Source organism: Nerophis lumbriciformis, linkage group LG32 (assembly GCF_033978685.3).
Source record: "Nerophis lumbriciformis linkage group LG32, RoL_Nlum_v2.1, whole genome shotgun sequence".
NCBI lineage: Eukaryota > Metazoa > Chordata > Actinopteri > Syngnathiformes > Syngnathidae > Nerophis > Nerophis lumbriciformis.
In genome coordinates, this window is record NC_084579.2 from 9,651,820 (window position 1) to 9,665,309 (window position 13,490).

General features: G+C 41.6%; 1 protein-coding gene across 1 annotated transcript in view; it reads right to left on the bottom strand.

Annotated features, from left to right (window-relative positions):
- Nucleotides 1-13,490, bottom strand: part of sgsm1b (small G protein signaling modulator 1b) — a 37,116-nt gene that overhangs the window by 11,995 nt on the left and 11,631 nt on the right. The window contains exons 3-10 of the mRNA XM_061926856.2: nucleotides 8,736-8,811; nucleotides 8,155-8,317; nucleotides 6,168-6,320; nucleotides 6,019-6,086; nucleotides 5,797-5,939; nucleotides 2,558-2,689; nucleotides 2,358-2,482; nucleotides 2,228-2,295 (exon numbers count right to left, since the gene is read on the bottom strand). Coding sequence (XP_061782840.1) covers nucleotides 2,228-2,295; nucleotides 2,358-2,482; nucleotides 2,558-2,689; nucleotides 5,797-5,939; nucleotides 6,019-6,086; nucleotides 6,168-6,320; nucleotides 8,155-8,317; nucleotides 8,736-8,811 — 928 coding nt within the window. The remainder of the gene's footprint in view (nucleotides 1-2,227; nucleotides 2,296-2,357; nucleotides 2,483-2,557; nucleotides 2,690-5,796; nucleotides 5,940-6,018; nucleotides 6,087-6,167; nucleotides 6,321-8,154; nucleotides 8,318-8,735; nucleotides 8,812-13,490) is intronic.

Sequence of the window (13,490 nt, forward strand, 5' to 3'; positions counted from 1 at the left end):
AGATGTCTTTTTTGCCGATATTCCGATATTGTCCAACTCTTAATTACCGATTCCGATATCAACCGATACCGATATATACAGTCGTGGAATTAACACATTATTATGCCTAATTTTGTTGTGATGCCCCGCTGTAACAAGGTTTTCCAAAATAAATCAACTCAAGTTATGGAAAAAAATGCCAACATGGCACTGCAATATTTATTATTAAAGTCACAAAGTGCATTATTTTTTTTAACATGCCTCAAAACAGCAGCTTGGAATTTGGGACATGCTCTCCCTGAGAGAGCATGAGGAGGTTGAGGTGGGCGGGGTTGAGGTGGGGGGTGTGTATTGTAGCGTCCCGGAAGAGTTAGTGCGGCAAGGGGTTCTGGGTATTTGTTCTGTTGTGTTTATGCTGCGTTACGGTGCGGATGTTCTCCCGAAATGTGTTTGTCATTCTTGTTTGGTGTGGGTTCACAGTGTGGCGCATATTTGTAACAGTGTTAAAGTTGTTTATACGGCCACCCTCAGTGTGACCTGTATGGCTTTTGACCAAGTATGAATTGCATTCACTTGTGTGTGTGAGAAGCCGTAGATATTATGTGATTGGGCCGGCACGCAAAGGCAGTGCCTTTAACGTTTATTGGCGCTCTGTACTTCTCCCTACGTCCGTGTACACAGCGGCGTTTTAAAAGCCATAAATTTTACTTTTTGAAACCGATACCAATAATTTCCGATATTACATTTTAAAGCATTTATCGCCCGATAATATCGGCAGTCCGATATTATCGGACATCTCTAATATAAATCCTAAATAATTTTATACCCCTTTGAAAAATGAAGGACTTTACGTGTCCTGCGTGGTTTTGAGGTATTGTGGAATAACTGCCAGTGTACGTATATACAGTACCTGTGAAAGAATTGGACATTGAAGTTGTAAAATTTAACATAAAAAAAAAACCCTCTTAGGAAAATTAATGTATAAATGAGTAACAACAAAAATGATGGCCAAAAATACAGCGGAAATTTACTGAAATAACTAAAATGTCACTCTTTGTCCCCTGAAACTTTGCAAAAATGTATTTACCACAGCCAAGCCCCAAATAAAGGTTTACTGTACACCCATCAGGAGCATACTTGCCAACCCTCCCGAATTTTCCGGGAGACTCCCGAAATTCAGCGCCTCTCCCGAAAACCTCCGGGTACAAATATTCTCCCGAAAATCTCCCGATTTTCAGCCGGAGCTGGAGGCCACGCCCCCTCCAGCTCCATGCGGACCGGAGTGAGGACAGCCTTTTTTCACACGGGAGGACAACAGGGTGACATGAACTAAATCATCCAGACTAGAGATAAATTGTATTATTATGTTTATCTTACCTAAAAATACATATATTTATTAATAAAAAAAAAAAAAAACGAAATAAATTTTTACTATATTTTGCTAAAAACATCAAAATTAATTGTATTTTTATTTTTATTTTTTCTGACTCCTTATTACATCCAGCCATAGAATTATACATTAAAATAAACATATTTGAAATAATTTATTTTAAATTATCATAATTCATTTAAAATGACCATATTTAATTATTAAAATAATTGCTTGTTTATCAACAACTTTAGCATTTTATTCATTACATTTTGAAGCTCTCAGAAGCCAAGTTATGTTATATTCCTTAGTATTTATTTATGCAAGTTTGAAGTATCAATTATCTAAACACAGTTTTGTTTGCATATTTTCAGGATGTAGATATATATATATATATATATATATATATGAATTCTAGCTGTCAATATACTCCTCCCCTCTTAACCACGCCCCGCCCCACCCCTGACCACGCCCCCGCCCCCTACCTCCCGAAATTGGAGGTTTCAAGGTTGGCAAGTATGATCAGGAGTAAAAAATAGCAGTGAAAAGTGTCAAATTCTGCTGCTGCTTTGAAAGGAATCGAAAAGTAGCGCCATCTAGTGGGAAAATATAAAAATGTAAATCTTACCATAAAGGACTTTAGATAAATGTTGAATCAAAAATGTCATTTTAGGTTGGAAATGAGGAATAAATGTGTCATTTGTGTGTGTACTGTAGCATTGCCATTTTAGGCAAATCTAAAAAACGGAACAATTCTGAAATGTTTTATAAATGAATATCCTCTGGCAAATGTCCTATATTTATGCAACTCAGCCAAAATGGCTTGATAGTAAAAAAATAAATGTTGGAAAATAGATTTGGATGTCAGAATAAGATTACCTTGCTGATGACAGTGTAGATACACAATCTCCTCCAAGCGAATTGTCATGGCGTAGTCCCAGTAGACACTGCAAGACGATATGGATGTAAAGACAAGTTCCTAGCCTGAGCAGTTTTGTGTCGGTCTGACCTCCTCTCAGAATCCAACTCCCCGACATTGCCGTTCATCAGCTGATTTGGTGTCCATTTAAGTGTCATCAGATCTGCGGTTTGGTGCAGAGACAAGTAGCCCGGGATGGCCTCCATGTCGTCCCTCTGCATTGAGACACAAACCGCACAACTCCCAACATGTTCTACTGAGAACGTCCTCACGTACACACAGTAACGTACCGGCTGCACCAGAACATTGTTCTTGCCGAACAGCAAAGTGGCTCTGGAGTTCTGGTGGAGAGATTCCACATACTCCCTCGCCCACACCAGAGGGCGATCGTCCATGCTGCCACTGGACTGTCTCTTCTGGATCTGTCAGGAGGATTATTATAATTTATACATCAGTCCACCATGAAGGTCCCCTGTCATGCAAAATTTACTATTTAATGATGTGTCACTAAGGCCTATTTTATATGCACCAAGTGTGAGAAAAATCTAACATCAATTGTTTGCTCCATTTTTGAGAGAAGAGGCGCTCAAACAATCGCTTTTTAAGCTCGGTGTTTTCTTGACAGGCTTGTAGGGATGATACAGCCCCTGTGTTTTTTCCTGACCTAACGTATATTCCGCTCTACCCCGGTATTGAGCACTGTGTAACGGATAAACCACAGAAACCTCGACTATATATACATTCATATACATACATATATAAATATATATATATATATATATATATGCACATATACATATAAACATACCTACACATATATATATACAAACACATATATATATATACATACATATACTCATATATACTGTACATATACACATACACATATATATATATATATATATCAGTGATGTGCTGTCACTGGAGGCAGGTGAGGCCCCGCCTCACCTGCCATCATGGAAAGAAAAAAAATGTAAAAAGAAACAAATAATAATTGAATTGTTATATGTATCCAGTGATTATACTATAAAGTTATTTTCCATTTAACTTCACCAGTTTTAGATTATTTTTATTCAAAATCGCTGAATTTTCACATTTGCCGTTCAAATACTGAGAAGAGACGGTGCGGTGAACAGCAGCCAGTTGAGGCACGTCACTGCGTTGTGCCTCACCATGGATTGCGGACTCGGCTAACTGCTGGCCTGCTGTGCAGTGAGACCGTATTGCTATATGAATTATATTATACATTTCCATAGTTTAGTTAGCTGAGGTATATACTGTACAGTGTATTTTGTCAACAACTGTATGTGTGTAACGTATTTCTTGTGCTGAGCGATCATAAAACTGGTGCAAAAGACACACTGGCTGAGGCTCGCGGTAATCCCGCCTCCTGGTGGTAGAGAATGCACCCTCGCCGTAGAATGCACCCCCTGACGGTAGTGTTATATCAACTAAAGCCCACATTTAAACTTTCCACGTGCAAGATTGAATCTATTTAAAAAAGTTATTTAATAAGAAGCCAAAAAGTGCAAAAACAATAATGTTCGTGTTGGAGGAGTTGTGAATGACTGCAGGGCCACAACATTAGGTACACCTGCAGACGGCAGCACGGATTTCATATTTCATTCATTCACAACTCCTCCAACACGAACATTATTGTTTTTGCACTTTTTGGCTTCTTATTAAATAACTTTTGTAAGTTTAAGTTCCTGTTGTACGCTGTTATACAGTATATGCCTTGAGCTCTTATTTTGAAGGCGCTAAGAGCGGAAGTGATGACACGTTCGAGTGGAGCGGAGGTTTTTGAAAGAAGGTAAATAAAGTGGTCTTCGTGTAAACTGGAGCCTCCGTGTTTGTTGTTTTGTAGTTTCATACAGTATAGGCGACATTTATAAACCCTCGGTTACACTTTTTTAAATAGATTCAATCTTGCACGTGGAAAGTTTAAGTATGGGCTTTAACACTCCCGTCAGGGGGTGCATTCTACGGCGGGGGTGCATTATCCGGCACAACAGCAGCGCATGGACTTCATTTATAAGTAAAGGTAAGACCATAATAAAGTTTTTTAATTAAATGTGCTTTTTTGTGTGCTACAGTTTGTATGTGTAAAGTTAAGTTAAAGTACCAATGATTGTCACACACACACTAGGTGTGGTGAAATGTGTCCTCTGCATTTGACCCATCCCTTGATCACCACCTGGGAGGTGAGGGGAGCAGTGGGCAGCAGCGGCGCCGTGCCCGGGAATACTTTTTGGTGATTTATCCCCCAATTCCAAGCCTTGATGCTGAGTGCCAAGCAGGGAAGAATGCTGGTATGAGCTTTTAAACATAACCCGTTAACTGCTGCCAATCAAATGGTGAATAAGATACTCTTTAGGGTTCATATGTTTGTAAATCTGACTGTGATGAAGTCAGTGCCTCACCAGCCATCAACCTCACCGCACGTCACTGATATATATATATATATATATATATATATATATATATATATATATATATATATATATATACATACACATACACATATACATATAAACATACATACATTCATATATATATATATATATATATATATATATATACAAACGCATATAAACATACATACACATATATATATACAAACACATATATACATACACATACTGGTATACTGTATATATAACAAATGAACAATGTGTGTAATGTTATTTTTAATGAACATGCATCAAAGTGATTGTTTTAGCTTTTTATGCTAACAGTTAGCTTCTATGAAGTTAGTAGTTGTCTTCAACAATGGGTTTATCTCACACAGATACATTATAATTATATATATATACATATACACACACATATATATACATACATATATATATATATATATATATATACATACACATATATACATACATATATATATAGAGAGAGAGAGACATATATATATATATATATATATATATATATGGCTTCACGGTGGCAGAGGGGTTAGTGCATCTGCCTCACAATACGAAGGTCCTGAGTAGTCTTGGGTTCAATCCCGGGCTCGGGATCTTTCTGTGTGGAGTTTGCATGTCCTCCCCGTGAATGCGTGGGTTCTCTCCGGGTACTCCGGCTTCCTCCCACTTCCAAAAACATGCACCTGGGGATAGGTTGATTGGCAACACTAAATTGGCCCTAGTGTGTGGATGTGAGTGTGAATGTTGTCTGTCTATCTGTGTTGGCCCTGCGATGAGGTGGCGACTTGTCCAGGGTGTACCCCGCCTTCCGCCCGGTTGTAGCTGAGATAGGCTCCAGCGCCCCCCGCGACCCCAAAAGAAAATAAGCGGTAGAAAATGGATGGATGGATATATATATATATATATATATATATATATATATATATATATATATATATATATACACACAGCTACACAAAAAAAAGTACCTGACATGTGCTTCCTTACACAAAACGGGGGCTCCCCAAAGATCGCGGGACCCTATGCACATCGCGTGTTCTGCGTTAAGGGTGGGTTGGCCTTTATGGGGGCCTTTTGAATTACGTAGAGTGACTAACCAGGGCTGGTCTTCTTGAGGGAGAGTCTTGTCGACAGTGGCCGCTGTGGATGCGGTGCCTCTGGACCAGTTCGTCAGCAGACGGGTCGGTCCAGAAGTGGTCTGCTGTCTTGACTTTGGTGTACTCCAAAGCACAGGGACCAACTGAAAAGAAAATTATGTAAATGGCTAAAAATACACAATAATACAAATACAGAGAGGGATTGATGCAAGTACAGTATACCCAATAGGGACGCAAGAATGGGCCCGTCCACAGGGTCCATCAGCATGGCTTCTTTCTCATAGAACGTACTGCAGGAAACCCAGAAGAAACAGACCAGTGGCCATTGACTAACATATGCACAATGATTCTTGTGAGCCTGTTGACGATACCTGCAGTTCTCCACTAAATACAAGACGATCTTGTCCAGCAGCTTCTCCAGCAGAGCAGTTCGTATCCACAAGTGTTTGAGCGCTTGAGGGGGGAGGTTGTTCAACTTGGACTGCCGACTGCGCTCGTTGCTCTGCGAAGAGTTGTTCTGTTTGCTGGGAAACGCAAAACATTCCATTAATAATCTTATTATACTCATTCAAAGACAAAGTATTAGTGGCCAAGGCATGGGTAACTTACAAATCTGTGAAGGCACCATTAATGCTGAAAGGTACAAACCCTGTTTCCATATGAGTTGGGAAATTGTGTTAGATGTAAATATAAACGGAATACAATGATTTGCAAATCCTTTTTAACCCATATTCAGTTGAATGCACTACAAAGACAAGATATTTGATGTTCAAACTGATAAACTTTTTTTTTTTTGCAAATAATCATTAACTTTAGAATTTGATGCCAGCAACACGTGACAAAGAAGTTGGGGAAGGTGGCAATAAATACTGATAAAGTTGAGGAATGCTCATCAAACACTTATTTGGAACCTCCCACAGGTGAACAGGCAAATTGGGAACAGGTGGGTGCCATGATTGGGTATAAAAGTAGATTCCATGAAATGCTCAGTCATTCACAAACAAGGATGGGGCGAGGGTCACCACTTTGTCAACAAATGCATGAGCAAATAGTCAAACAGTTTTAAGAAAAACCTTTCTCAACCAGCTATTGCAAGGAATTTAGGGATTTCACCATCTACGGTCCGTAATATCATCAAAGGGTTCAGAGAATCTGGAGAAATCACTGCACGTAAGCAGCTAAGCCTGTGACCTTCGATCCCTCAGGCTGTACTGCATCAACAAGCGACATCAGTGTATAAAGGATATCACCACATGGGCTCAGGAACACTTCAGAAACCCACTATCAGTAACTACAGTTGGTCGCTACATCTGTAAGTGCAAGTTAAAGCTCTCCTATGCAAGGCGAAAACCGTTTATCAACAACACCCAGAAACGCCGTCGGCTTCGCTGGGCCTGAGCTCATCTAAGATGGACTGATACAAAGTGGAAAAGTGTTCTGTGGTCTGACGAGTCCACATTTCAAATTGTTTTTGGAAACTGGACGTCGTGTCCTCCGGACCAAAGAGGAAAAGAACCATCTGGATTGTTATAGGCGCAAAGTTGACAAGCCAGCATCTGTGATGGTATGGGGGTGTATTAGTGCCCAAGACATGGGTAACTTACACATCTGTGAAGGCACCATTAATGCTGAAAGGTACATACCGGTTTTGGAGCAACATATGTTGCCATCCAAGCAACGTTGTCATGGACGCCCCTGCTTATTTCAGCAAGCCACGTGTTACAACAGCGTGGCTTCATAGTAAAAGAGTGCGGGTACTAGACCGGCCTGCCTGTAGTCCAGACTTTTCTCCCATTGAAAATGTATGGCGCATTATGAAGCGTTAAATACCACAACGGAGACCCCCGGACTGTTGAACAACTTAAGCTGTACATCAAGCAAGAATGGGAAATAATTCCACCTGAAAAGCTTCAAAAATTGGTTTACTGAGTGATGTTAAAAGGAAAGGCCATGTAACACAGTGGTAAAAATGCCCATGTGCCAACTTTTTTGCAATGTGTTGCTGCCATTAAATTCTAAGTTAATGATTATTTGAAAAAAAACAATACGTTTTTCAGTTGGAACATTAAATATCTTCTCTTTGCAGTCTATTCAATTGAATATAAGTTGAAAAGGATTAGCAAATCATTGTATTCTGTTTTTATTTATGAATTACACAACGTGCCAACTTCACTGATTTTGGGTTTTGTACAACACATGCATGGCATGCATGTTACTTTTTATGACGGGAACCAGATTGACCTTGGCACAGATGAGTTTTACTTCTATTATTTTAAACGTGGAAGACAATACGAACAAATGGGCTGACCCGGACCCTGCAGTTGAGGGGGAAAAAAACACTCGGAATCGCATTGTCACCTGTTTTCTATGAGGCGCTCCAGCTCTTGGACCTTGTGACAAAGTTGCTCAGCGGGCGAGCAGCTCTTTGCCACCTTCATGAAGAGCGCCGCGACCTTGTTACTGCACAGCAGCCCCGCGATGCGCCGCTTGAGTCCATGCAGCACGCAGGCCTCCACCACGGCTGCACACGTTGAAACAAGACTCGTTAGGGCACAATAAGGTTGTTGTTTTTTACTCACACTGGGCAGAATGGTTGACAATTAAAAATCAGGTGACAGGAAGGCACAGGTGGCACAAAGAGGGTAAAACACTGTTGCTAGGATATGAGGGATGTGAACACACTCCTGGTTAGTAACACCTCCAGGAGGTGTAATCCTACTTATTATAATACATCAGGCCAGCTTTTCCTAAACGCAAGTGCAATCTGAGGAGAATATGTTCTAATAACGACTACAGTCTGCCCTCCCAACATTTCAATTTGCACAGAAGATAATCACACATTCAGCCTATAATTGAAAAGGCCTATGGGGATTGTCGAGGGGGGGGCTCGCTGAGCTTGCGCTTTTCTCCGTGAAACAAAAACAACGCGCCAGTTTTACCACAGAAGGAGATGATGTGGCTGCTGTCGGCGTGCACGAACTTCCTGGTCACCGCCTCCTCCATGATCTGTTTCACCTGTGGGGAGACAACACACGTGTCCAGTGACACGCTAAAGCAGGGGTCGCCCTAGTGGCTCTCTGGAGCTTTTGCAAAAATGTATGAAAAATGGAAAAAGATGAGGGGAAAAAATATATTTTTTGTTTTAAGATGGTTTCTGTAGGAGGACAAACATGACACAAACCTCCCTAATTGTTATAAAGCACACTGTTTATATCATACTTGCCAACCTTGAGACCTCCGATTTCGGGAGGTGGAGGGTGGGGGGCGTGGTCAGGGGTGGAGCGGGGCGTGGTTAAGAGGGGAGGAGTATATTTACAGCTAGAATTCACCAAGTCAAGTATTTCATACATATACATATATACAGTATATATATATATACATATATATATATATATATATATATATATATATATATATATATATATATATATATATATATATATGTATATGTCTTAATAAGGTTATCCAAAAAATAGTGCTCGATACCGTAGTAGAGCGCAATATATGTATGTGTGGGAAAAAAAATCACAAGACTACTTCATCTCTACAGGCCTGTTTCATGAGGGGTTCCCTCAATTATCAGGAGATTTTAATGGAAGCATTCACATACCATGGTTTGTATAGGGCACAGAGTGGGTAGGTACAGGCTGGCGTAGGGGCGTGGTGATTGGCTCATGTGTTACCTAGGAGGTGTTTCCGTCTGTGGCGGCATGCTGATACAATTTCGCTGCGCTTGTTGAGGGATGACAGGTCTGGACGGTATATAATAAACAGTTTCTCTTTCAAGCATAGGTTGCATCTTTTATTACCACTATTGTAAGGTGTGCTGGATGCAAGAATTTGCCATGTTATTGAATATTCAACATTATTGTCTTTGACAATAATGTTATTATATGTTATTGAATATTCAACATTATTGTCTTTGACAATAACTCACCAGATCCGCCCGGAGTTCCTTAAGGCTCTGGATGCTGTGGGGCTGTCTTGGTTGACAAGACTCTGCAGCATCGCGTGGACATCGGGGGCGGTGCCACTGGATTGGCAGACCGGGGTGGTGGTTCCTCTCTTTAAGAAGGGGAACCGGAGGGTGTGTTCTAATTATCGTGGGATCACACTCCTCAGCCTTCCCGGTAAGGTCTATTCAGGTGTACTGGAGAGGAGGCTACGCCGGATAGTCGAACCTCGGATTCAGGAGGAACAGTGTGGTTTTCGTCCTGGTCGTGGAACTGTGGACCAGCTCTATACTCTCCGCAGGGTCCTTGAGGGTGCATGGGAGTTTGCCCAACCAGTCTACATGTGTTTTGTGGACTTGGAGAAGGCATTCGACCGTGTCCCTCGGGAAGTCCTGTGGGGAGTGCTCAGAGAGTACGGGGTATCGGACTGTCTGATTGTGGCAGTCCGCTCCCTGTATGATCAGTGCCAGAGCTTGGTCCGCATTGCCGGTAGTAAGTCGGACACGTTTCCAGTGAGGGTTGGACTCCGCCAAGGCTGCCCTTTGTCACCGATTCTGTTCATAACTTTTATGGACAGAATTTCTAGGCGCAGTCAAGGCGTTGAGGGGATCTGGTTTGGTGGCTGCAGGATTAGGTCTCTGCTTTTTGCAGATGATGTGGTCCTGATGGCTTCATCTGGCCAGGATCTTCAGCTCTCACTGGATCGGTTCGCAGCTGAGTGTGAAGCGACTGGGATGAGAATCAGCACCTCCAAGTCCGAGTCCATGGTTCTCGCCCGGAAAAGGGTGGAGTGCCATCTCCGGGTTGGGGAGGAGATCTTGCCCCAAGTGGAGGAGTTCAAGTACCTCGGAGTCTTGTTCACGAGTGAGGGAAGAGTGGATCGTGAGATCGACAGGCGGATCGGTGCGGCGTCTTCAGTAATGCGGACGCTGTATCGATCCGTTGTGGTGAAGAAGGAGCTGAGCCGGAAGGCAAAGCTCTCAATTTACCGGTCGATCTACGTTCCCATCCTCACCTATGGTCATGAGCTTTGGGTTATGACCGAAAGGACAAGATCACGGGTACAAGCGGCCGAAATGAGTTTCCTCCGCCGGGTGGCGGGGCTCTCCCTTAGAGATAGGGTGAGAAGCTCTGCCATCCGGGGGGGGCTCAAAGTAAAACCGCTGCTCCTCCACATCGAGAGGAGCCAGATGAGGTGGTTCGGGCATCTGGTTAGGATGCCACCCGAACACCTCCCTAGGGAGGTGTCTAGGGCACGTCCGACCGGTAGGAGGCCGCGGGGAAGACCCAGGACACGTTGGGAAGACTATGTCTCTCGGCTGGCCTGGGAACGCCTCGGGGTCCCACAGGAAGAGCTGGACGAAGTGGCTGGGGAGAGGGAAGTCTGGGCTTCCCTGCTTAGGCTGCTGCCCCCGCGACCCGACCTCGGATAAGCGGAAGAAGATGGATGGATGGATGGATAACATAACTTGGCTTCTGAGAGTTTCAAAATGTAATGAATAAAATGCTAAAGTTGTTGATAAACAAGCAATTATTTTAATAATTAAATATGGTCATTTTAAATGAATTATTATGATAATTTAAAATTAATTATTTCAAATATGTTTATTTTAATGTATAATTCTATGGCTGGATGTAATAAGGAGTCACGAAAAAATACAAATAAAAATACAATTAATTTTGTTGTTTTTAGCAAAATATAGTAAAAATGTATTTAGTTTTTTTTTTTTTTAATTAATAAATATATTTATTTTTAGGTAAAATAAACATAATAATACAATTTATCTCTAGTCTGGATGATTTAGTTCTTGTCACCCTGTTGTCCTCCCATCGTGAAAAAAGGCTGTCCTCACTCAGGTCCGCATGGAGCTGGAGGGGGCGTGGCTTCCAGCTCCGGCTGAAAATCGGGAGATTTTCGGGAGAATATTTGTCCCGGGAGGTTTTCGGGAGAGGCGCTGAATTTCGGGAGTCTCCCGGAAAATTCGGGAGGGTTGGCAAGTATGTGTTGAACCCTATTGGTTAGGAATGGGATTGCTGAGTGACACGCTAAAGCAGGGGTCGGCAACCCGCGGCTCTAGAGCCGCATGCGGCTCTTTAGCGCCGCCCTAGTGGCTCTCTGGAGCTTTTTGCAAAATGTATGAAAAATGGAAAAAGATGAGGGGGAAAAAATATATATTTTTTGTTTTAATATGGTTTCTGTAGTAGGACAAACATGACACAAACGAGCGCCGTTTTGTCCTACTAATTTTGGCGGTCCTTGAACTCACCGTAGTTTGTTTACATGGAACATTTCTCCGACTTTCTAGGACGTGTTTTATGCCACTTCTTTTTCTGTCTCATTTTGTCCATCAAACTTTTAACGTTGTGCGTGAATGCACAAAGGTGAGTTTTGTTGATGTTATTGACTTGTGTGGAGTGCTAATCAGACATATTTGGTCACTGCATGACTGCAAGCTAATCGATGCTAACATGCTATTTAGGCTAGCTATGTGTACATATTGCATCATTATGCCTCATTTGTAGCTATATTTGAGCTCATTTAGTTTCCTTTAAGTCCTCTTAATTCAATTTATATCTCATGACACACTATCTGTATGTAATATGGCTTTTAATTTTTTGCGGCTCCAGACAGATTTGTTTTTTGTATTTTTGGTCCAATATGGCTCTTTCAACATTTTGGGTTGCCGACCCCTGACCTAAAGTCTTCCATCAAAAATACAACACATGCAGGACTTGCTCAAAAAACAGCAGTTATATATAGTAGAAGATCTTTGACTCGTTATGCAGTAGATCCCGACAACAGTATTCCTGTCAAATTGAGGATCTTTGATAGAGATGTCCGATAATAGAATGGACTTTATTGTCATTATATTTGCATATAACGAGATTAAGGACTCCAATTTAAGGTGCGGTAGTGGGAACAAATATGGGGTGAAAATAAATTACACAACAGGTAATAAAGGAAAAACTAACAATTGAAATAAACAGACTAGTATCCAATAAAAATAATAAGCAATCCTGTACAATATACAAAACACTATACAAAATACTGTACAATATACAGAACAACACAAGAGTGCCGGAGTAATAAATAACAATCGGTGTCGGACGTATTGCACTCGAAGGGTAATATTGCACAGTAGGGTATTAGGGTAGGATATTGTATAGGGGTGAATTATTATTATAAGTTATTATCGGCCGATAAATGCTTTAAAATGTAATATCGGAAATTATCGGTATCGGTTTCAACCTCCCGATTTTCCCGGGAGACTCCCGAATTTCAGTGCCCCTCCCGAAAATCTCCCGGGGCAACCATTCTCCCGATTTCCACCCGGACAACATTAAGGCACTGCCTTTAGCGTCCTCTACAACCTGTTGTCACGTCCGCTTTTCCTTCATACAAACAGCGTGCCGGCCCAATCACATAATATATGCGGCTTTTACACACACACACACAAGTGAATACCTGCATACTTGGTCAACAGACATACAGGTCACACTGAGGGTGGCCGTATAAACAACTTTAACACTGTTACAAATATGCGCCACACTGTGAACCCACACCAAACAAGAATGACAAACACATTTCGGGAGAACATCCGCACCGTAACACAACATGAACACAACAGAACAAATACCCAGAATCCCTTGCAGCACTAACTCTTCCGGGACGCTACAATATACACCCACACCCCCACGACTGTATATATCGGTATTGGTTGATATCGGAATCGGTAATTA